General features: G+C 37.0%; 1 protein-coding gene across 1 annotated transcript; it reads left to right on the plus strand.

The window, feature by feature from the left end:
- Positions 1–190: 190 nt before the first annotated feature.
- On the plus strand, positions 191–1857 carry LOC132179085 (scopoletin glucosyltransferase-like). Its single transcript, XM_059591715.1, is given in 3 exon segments — positions 191–980; positions 983–1621; positions 1624–1857. Coding segments are annotated over 3 exon segments (1446 nt in total). The 5' UTR covers positions 191–283; the 3' UTR covers positions 1734–1857.
- The last annotated feature ends 6919 nt before the right edge of the window (positions 1858–8776 follow it).

The raw sequence follows: 8776 nt of genomic DNA on the forward strand, positions 1-8776 counted from the left end.
TAATATTATTTTTTTTACTGTGCCATGTGGTAGGTTGATGGCGCTTAGGATCTCGAGAGATCCTAAGCCATCAAATGAATTGGAAAGGATCTTATTCTACTTTTACAACCCTAGCACCTTCGGCCACTCCTTTTATTTCTTGTTTTTATTTGATGTCATGAGCAAGGCAAAGAACGGTCCAAATAAAATGTGGTATTAAATTATTTATCCGAGTCCCAAGAAGCAAGTGCAAATTTTCCTTTGCTTCGTCTTCTTCAGCAACTCATTCTCTGAGAAGATCAATATGGATAACGGGAACCGTCAGCTACACATTTTCTTCTTACCCTTTATGGCTCAAGGCCACATAATCCCAACTATAGACATGGCCAAACTGTTTGCTTCGAAGCAAGGTATAAAAGCAACCATAATTACCACTCCTCTCAACGCGCCGCTCTTCGCCAAAACAATTCAAAGAAGCCAAAATCTGGGTGTCGAAATTGGAGTTGTTGTTATCAAATTCCCTTGTACGGAGGCTGGATTGCCTGAAGGATGTGAGAGCTTCAACGTGGCTATTTCGCATGGACTGGTACCGGATTTCTTCAAAGCAACCGCCATGCTTGAGCCACAGATTCAGCAGCTTTTACAAGAAGATGCTCCTGATTGCCTTGTCGCCGACATGTTCTTCCCGTGGGCTACAGACGCCGCTACTAAATTTGGTATTCCAAGGATTGTTTTCCAAGCGACCGGTTTCTTCCCCGTATGTGCTTTAGAGTGCCTCAGACTATACGAGCCTTACAAGAACGTGTCATCAGATTCAGAACCATTTTCCATTCCTAATTTGCCGAACGAGATCAAGTTGACAAGAGAGCAGCTGTCGGATGACTTCAAAGAAAATGTTGAAAGTACAGAATTTGGAAAGCTTTTTAAAGGAGTTAGAGAATCAGAGGCTAGGAGCTATGGTGTTGTTGTTAACAGCTTTTACGAGCTTGAACAGGACTATGCAACTACAGGAAGGTTATGGGAAGGAAGGCGTGGCATATAGGCCCCCTTTCAGTGTGGAACAAAGATACTGAAGATAAAGCACAGAGAGGGAAGGAAAACTCTTTAGATGAACATGGGTACTGTTTAAAGTGGCTTGATTCGAAGAAACCTCATTCGGTTGTTTATGTTTGTTTTGGAAGTGTTGCAGCCTTCAATGACTCTCAGCTGATGCAGATTGCAATGGGTCTTGAGGCTTCTGGACAGCAATTCATTTGGGTTGTGAAAAAAGAAAAGAGTTATGGAGAAGAAGAAGAAGAGTGGCTGCCTGAAGGGTTTGAGAAGAGAATGGAAGGCAAGGGAGTAATCATAAGAGGTTGGGCGCCCCAAGTGTTGATTCTTGAGCATGAAGCAATTGGAGGGTTTGTGACTCATTGTGGGTGGAATTCCATATTGGAAGGGGTGGCTGCAGGAGTGCCCATGGTTACATGGCCGGTGTCTGCTGAGCAGTTTTACAATGAGAAGTTGGTAACTGAGGTGCTTAAAATTGGGACCAGTGTTGGTGTCCGACGATGGGTTTTTGTGGAAGGGGACAACATTAAAAGGGATGGAATAGTGAAGGCAGTGAGTCGGATAATGGTTGGGGAAGAAGCAGAGGAAATGAGAACAGAGCAAAGGTGCTTGGGGAGCTGGCAAATAAGGCAGTTGAAGATGGCGGATCGTCTTGCTTGGATTTGAATGCTGTAATTGAAGATCTCATGGCGATTGGTTCTTGATACTTGGAAGAAAAAATATGCTTGTTTGGTAGAATCCCGTCTGATGCAAAGTTACTGTGTTTTTCAAGAATTTGGTATCATAGGATAATGACTCTGATGAATTTAATTTGCAGGGAAATTTCCATTTTACGTGTAATGACATGTGCTTTTCTGTCAAAATGTCAAGTGGTACAATACTTACCTCTGCAGTGTGAGCCTGTTAAGGGGAGTTGAGATCTTAGTATGATTATAAGATTGAAAGACAAGGTCAAAAACAAATTAAACCAATTTGAAAATTAACTGTTTTATTTCAATTAAATATTTCACGTGTAAGAAAACTTCTTGGATAATCTTCTTAATACACACTATCGTTGAAATCTTTGAAATGATTCATTATTAGTCTCTAATCTTAAACTAAGTCTTAAACCCTAAACTATTCAAAATAAGTATTTTGTCTGAGCATAGAACAATTAATAGGGCATCAATTGTTCACTGTCGATGAAAAAATACCCTCCAAAAATTATTAACAGCGCGAAGAGTCTCCCGGTGAAAAGAAAAGGAAAACATCTCATGATTGATGTGTTCTCGAGGGTAAGGGATCACTCCATTTGCCTCGAATTTACCTCTATGCATGTTAGTACAATACAATCTTCTTCCTCATCATTATAAATTTTAAAAATAACAAAAAAACAAAAACTAGAACTAAAACTAAAACAAAAAATACCTCTTCTTAGCTTTTGTCCAAGGAATAAAGGACTGGAAAATTATTGACTCCAAAAGAGTCGATAAAACGCCCATCCCTCGGAAAGAAATTTTTGTTTCTTGTAACCCATCTTTGTTTAGTGTAATGAGGTATTTAAAAAAAAAAAAAACAAGGCAGTCGGATAAAGACCACTTCCCTAAATTTGCTCCATGTGACATTTTTTGTTCTTTTGTTTTTGCTTTCTTTCTGGACTGCTCCATGCGACATTGATTCAGCACTGCCACTCGTTACTGATCATGATATCCGCCAAGACAGGAAGATTCCCTTAAAGAATCTGAGGAATTATGGGTTACATATATTCAGCTCAACAGAAAAAATATAGGCAAGCCCAAGTTCTTCATTTCCAGCTAGCTTTCCTCGTTATCATCAATCATCGTCTTTGTGAGTGATGGGTAGCGAAAATTCTCAGCTTCACATACTCTTCTTCCCTTTCATGGCCCCTGGCCACATGATACCAATGACGAACATGGCTAAGCTATTCGCAGCGCGTGGCATGAAGGCAACCATTGTCACCAACCCTCTCAACGTGCCTTTCGTCTCCAAAACGATTGATAGAATCGAAACTCACGGCAGCGCCACAGCCAAGGTTGATATAAATAAACTCATGTTCATCAGACTTAGGCTTATATAAATTGATATTATTTACGCTCGGTTATCAGGCTCGGTTAGCCGAGTCTGAGACAAATACCGAGTGTTATCCTCAGGAATAATAAACATACATGAATAAATATCCTATTTGATGTTCTCCGATATATTGTTGACACGTGGACCCTCGGTAAAAGTCCACAGTGTTAGATGAACATGAACAATTCGATGCCTATAAAAGGGGGGTCACCTTTTACTATTTCGGTAACTTCTTTTTACTCTCCAAAACTGAATACTTTGCATATCTTTTCTCTGATCCATAGTTTCCAAGTTCAATTTTCTCTTAAACACTGTGACTAATTTAGGCATCGGAGCTTTCTCTGGCCGGACAACGCCGGCAGCTTTGATCCCTTTTTCTTTGTCTTCCATACTCAGTTTAACCTTCGGTTGATTCCTTGGCTATACAGAACCCCTCCATGTCACCATTCGGAAAACTGCTCAAACAGTTTGGCGCCGTCTGTGAGAACAATTTTTATCGGTTCTTACTAATCTCATATATTCCGATATGGTGAACACACCCCCACACCCCAGCACATCTCCACATCTTATCCCAATCATCCAACCAGATGTACCCGGAACCTCACACGATCCAAATCCCCAAACAGCCATCATGGTAGATTTCATAAAGCGAGTAGCCGAATCTGTTGAGACTATGAGAAAGCAGAATGAAGAGATCGTCTCTAGGCTGCATCCTAGAGAAGATTCAACACAAAAGAGAAGACGAGAGGAGTCCTTTAGGGATCCACCACCATCAGCTCGGCATCAATCAACCCAACAAGACGCTGGAAGTTCAATACGAGGAAATCCTCATACTATTCAGACCAAAGCAAACACTCACCGACGAGAGCACTCCAAGAGTTCATAGCTTGGTGGTAAGTCACACCGTGGCGAGTCCAGTCACGCCAAAACCCACCATAGTCATTCCCAGTGTAGCCATTCTCGTCATGCTCAGTCACATCTTGACAAACCTGCGGAGGCTGCCATGCATAAAAACGTTAAAGATCTCCAGGAGAAGTTTGAAAAGATGGCTTTCTTAATTGAAAATGGAGAAAATTGGTCTGCCACCGAGGATTTAATGCAACATACCAATCTACCTTTTACTGATCGGGTGATGAGGTTTCCCATGCCTGGTAGTTTTAAGGTTCCTCGGATTGGCGAATATGACGGAAGTGGAGATCCGTCCGACCATATGAAAAGTTTCCGAGCTCATATCATCCTTCATGAAACTCCTGACGAAATCACTTGCCGAGCTTTTCCTTTAACTTTAAAAGGAGTCGCCAAAGAGTGGTTTGGAAGTCTGAATCCTAAATCTGTTGATAATTTTGATTATCTTGGGCAGCAGTTCTTAGGTCAGTTTCTTACCACTCGAAGAAGAAAGAAGAAGAAGATCGATAGAGCTCAGAGAGTAACAATGGCTTCTGCGAGGTAAAATGAAGAACGAAGGAAGGAGAAGAAGGCTTTTTAAAGACTTTTTTTGGGAGAAACCGAATCGGCGCATTAAAAAGCCCTAGGGTCTAGGGGTTCGTCGAACAGGCGCCTTTTCGTTTCTTTCTCGGTGCAGAAGCTGACGCGTGGCTATTGCAAAAAGCATAAAACCACCGAGAATCCGGCACATGGCTCTCGAAAGGCGGAGTTAAGCATCCTAAACGCTTCAGTTTTATCTTTTGAAATTCAAAATTTTCAAAAATTTGAATTTTAAAAGCCAACTCGCATCATTCTACTAAAAGACAAAAACCGAGCTTATAGAAGGCTGATTTATGTCTTATATATATATGTGAAATTTCTATATTCTGTTAGAATAAAGAAATTGGGGGGAAACTGTTGGGTCATAAAACAGCTGAGTTAGGTCCATTAAGCTATTCTTCGGCCCATCCCTAAAGCTCGGTTATTTTTACTGTTCAAAATAAACTCATGTTCAGCAGACTTAGGCTTATATAAATTGATATTATTTACGCTCGGTTATTAGGCTCGGTTAGCCGAGTCTGAGACAAATACCGAGTGTTATCCTCAGGAATAATAAACATACATGAATAAATATCCTATTTGATGTTCTCCGATATATTGTTGACACGTGGACCCTCAGTAAAAGTCCACAGTGTTAGATGAACAGGAACAATTTGATGCCTATAAAAGGGGGGTCACCTTTTACTATTTCGGTAACTTCTTTTTACTCTCCAAAACTAAATACTTTGCATATCTTTTCTCTGATCCATAGTTTCCAAGTTCAATTTTCTCTTAAACACTGTGACTAATTTAGGCATCGGAGCTTTCTCTGGCCGGACAACGCCGGCAGCTTTGATCCCTTTTTCTTTGTCTTCATACTCAGTTTAACCTTCGGTTGATTCCTTGGCTATACAGAACCCCTCCACATCACCATTCGAAAAACTGTTCAAACAGTTTGGATGTGCAAAGTATTCAGTTTTGGAGAAGGCAACGAAGCGAATTATGGTGGGCGAAGAAGCGGAGGAAATGAGAAGCCGAGCCAAGGCACTTGGAGAGATGGCAAGAAGGGCTGTGGAAGAAGAGGGATCATCTTACTTTGATTTGAATTCTTTGATTGAAGAATTAAAGTCATGGTGCCCTGGAGATGGAACCAAATGATGTTTGAATATATGTTTCTACATGCATTAGGTTTGATACAATTTCCTTATCACTATAGAATATTTATCCTTGTTGGTGTTTGTTTTAGTTTGTGCTTGCTGGTTATTCAATCCTTATTTGGTAGATATTGTCTTAAGAATTTGGGGTTGTTATTCCAATTTAAAGTCTAACTATTTAACTATTTAAATTGTCGTCTTTTTTGTTTTTTTGTTTTTTGTTTTTCCTTTTCACTGCAAAGGAAAGTAAATAATGGGGGTGTGGATTAAGAACTCGGATCTCCAACAATTTGTTGCTTGAATGGCTAACAATCTGAATCCCAACCACCCTTTCAACGAGTAATATTAGAAATCACTTTTGTATCCCTCAAAAAATGACGCGACTTCTAAAATTATCATATGTCTTATGATTGATTATTATTAAATTTTGATCAAATTGTAATTTTAAAAGCCACCTCATTGTTAGACTGACAAAAGAGTGATTTCTAGAATTACTCCCCCTTCAACACCTCCTCTCTCTCTCTCTCTCTTAATTTTTCTTACACTTTTTATTTTGTTTTTTTTAAAAAAAAAATTGATTTTTCTAAGAGAAATGATACACGAAGTTTCACTTTTACACTTCTAATTGCTTACTCTCTATTCTCTGAAGAGTCATGAAGAAATTAATAATAAAATAGAAAATAAAGATAATAGTGGAACATATAGAAATAGATACAATAAATTTTAAGTGGTTTGATCTTTCACCTAAGTCCACAAGGATAAAGCTCAAATGGATAGAGTCGCTCTTATTGCTTGATTATCTTACAATACATAAGACTTAGGAGAATTGATATAATAATCAAATCAATCAAATTTAATTATCATTGAACTTAATTACAATAAATATTCTTTATATAGGTTAAGAGCCTGTTTGAGATTACGTTTAAGAAATCTAAAAGTGCTTTTAACACTTAGAAAACCTGGTTGAATAAACAAAGTACTCGTTTGGTAAAAAAATTAAAAGCCCTTTTAAGGGTCCAAAAAGCCTAAAAATTGTCAAAACGCACTTTTAACAAAAGTTTAAAAATGAAACTTTTGCTCAAAAGCTTTTTTTTTTTTTTTTACTTAAAAGCTTAATTTCTCAAACACTATACCAATCAGGCTCTATGTTACATAGAGTATCATTTTAATATATTTCTTTTCCCTAACATGTCGGTTGCCACTGTATCCACAACAATTTTTTTTATTTTTGTAAGTACAACATATATATATATATATATATATATATATAGCCAAATCTTTCTTTCTTTTCTCTTTTTTTGGTATTGAATTATTAGTCGGCGGCATGCCTCCAAGGGATGGATCCGGATCATCTCCGGCCTAAAATGGATTGGAAAATATTCGGTTTATAGGTAGGATTTCTTCTCAAAAGTTTTAGGGCCATAAATGAAACACGTGTCCCACTAATAAAATATATATATATATATATATATAAGATTAAAAAAAAAACAAATTAATAAAAAAAAGTAAGGGGTGGCTAGCCACCCCATCTTGACCATAAAAGGTGGCCGGCCCCCCCCATTTTAGCTAGGGGTGGCCCAATGGCCGGTCAAGGGTGGCCAAACCACCCCCATGGCCTATGGGGGTGGTTCGACCACCCCCTAGCTAAAATGGGGGTGGCATGCCACCCATTGTGGCCAAGATGGAGTGGTTAACCACCTCTTATTTTTTTATTATTTTGTTTTTTTTTTTATTTTTTTATCTTAAATAATATTTTTTATTAGTGGAACATGTGTTTTATTTGTGGTCCTAAGAAAAGAAATCATAGTCATAAACTAAATACTCTCCAGTTTATTTTGGACATGAAAGTATCTGATTCCCCAAGGGATACGTCCATGACGCAAGATGATTTTTTTTTTTTTTTTTTTAAGAGACAGAAGATATTGTTTTATTAATGCAACTAGGCATGTCCCAAACAAAAAAATTATTGATGCCGGTCAGTTCAATGGATAAATATATTTTTGGTCCCATGTGATTTGAAGTTCTTAGGCAAATAATTTTTAAATTTTTAAAAATAATTAATTACTCTCAAGGGTAAGGAAAAAAAAAAAAAATTGATCCCTAGCTATCGTCAGATAACTTACCATGTCGGCACCAATCGTGACACGTGAAACTGAAGATAAAATAGAAAAGGGGACGGAAAGCTATGTAGATGAACATGGGTACTGTTTAAAGTGGGTTGATTCAAAGAAACCTCACTCAGTTGTTAATTATATTTGTTTTGGAAGAGTTGCAGATTTCAATGACTCTCAGCTGATGCAGATTGCAATGGGTCTTGAGGCTTCAGTACAGCAATTCATTTGGTGCATGTGAAAAAAGAAAATAAAGATGGAGAAAGAGAAGAGTAGCTGCTTGAAGGGTTTGAGAAGAGCAACTACAAAAAACATGCAGTTTATTGACGTGGCAAATAGTAACTATATTTGCCACGTCAATAAATTTTGACGTGTCTAGGTAGACATATAAAAAAAAAACATTTTTGACGTGTTAGATTTTCACACGTCAAAAATTTTTGACGTGTTAGGTTGACATTTTAACATGTCAAAAATTTTTGACGTGTCATTTTTGCACGTCAAAATTTTTTGAAAATTTACAATTAATTATAATTAGGTATTAACTCATAGCAAAAATATGTATTAAAAAAAAAATGTAATGATTTAATTTTAATGGGCATGAAAAATAATGTAGTAATTTAATTTATCATATTAGTATAAATTAATTGATATATATGTATACATATATATCACATGCATGCCAATTAATATCACATATATATATATATCAAATGTATACCAATTATTACACTAAACATAATCATACTATTAATGTATGCCAGGAAATTATCATGCATCTATATGATATTAATTATCATATGCATGCATAATCATACTTTTGTATACCAATTAATTGATATAATCAACCATTTCATTAATATTAATTTGAATATGATATTAATTATCATGCATAAATCGGTCTAGTAATATTAATATCTAGAATATTAAATTATTTATTCTCTAATTAGT

Source organism: Corylus avellana, chromosome ca4, assembly GCF_901000735.1.
Source record: "Corylus avellana chromosome ca4, CavTom2PMs-1.0".
Lineage (NCBI taxonomy): Eukaryota > Viridiplantae > Streptophyta > Magnoliopsida > Fagales > Betulaceae > Corylus > Corylus avellana.